We start from the raw sequence: 256 nt of genomic DNA on the forward strand, positions 1-256 counted from the left end.
CGTGTGTCTGTCGTTGCAGCGGGCATGGGGAACCAGGTGGAGAAGCTGACCCATCTGAACTACAAGGAAGTTCCCACAGCCGACCCGACAGGTATGGACAGAGATGAAGGGCCCAGGATCGGGGTTTCCTACATCTTTTCGAATGACGACGATGAGCTGGAGCAGCAGCAGGATTCGGGGCACGACCTGGGGGGTGAGCACCCTGCCCTGCAGCCCTACGACCCCCAGCTGCACGAGGTGGAGTGCTAGGTCTACC

At 60.5% G+C, this 256-nt stretch overlaps 1 protein-coding gene across 1 annotated transcript in view; it reads left to right on the top strand.

Moving 5' to 3' along the window:
* Positions 1 to 9: 9 nt before the first annotated feature.
* The window catches only part of FAM84B (family with sequence similarity 84, member B), a 1039-nt gene continuing 792 nt past the window's right edge, over positions 10 to 256 (top strand). Inside the window, 1 exon segment of the mRNA XM_010142570.1 lies at positions 10 to 255. Coding sequence (XP_010140872.1) covers positions 25 to 255 — 231 coding nt within the window. The 5' untranslated portion in view covers positions 10 to 24.

The sequence above is a fragment of the Buceros rhinoceros genome, unplaced genomic scaffold (assembly GCF_000710305.1).
Source record: "Buceros rhinoceros silvestris isolate BGI_N320 unplaced genomic scaffold, ASM71030v1 scaffold35708, whole genome shotgun sequence".
Taxonomy (NCBI): Eukaryota; Metazoa; Chordata; class Aves; order Bucerotiformes; family Bucerotidae; genus Buceros; species Buceros rhinoceros.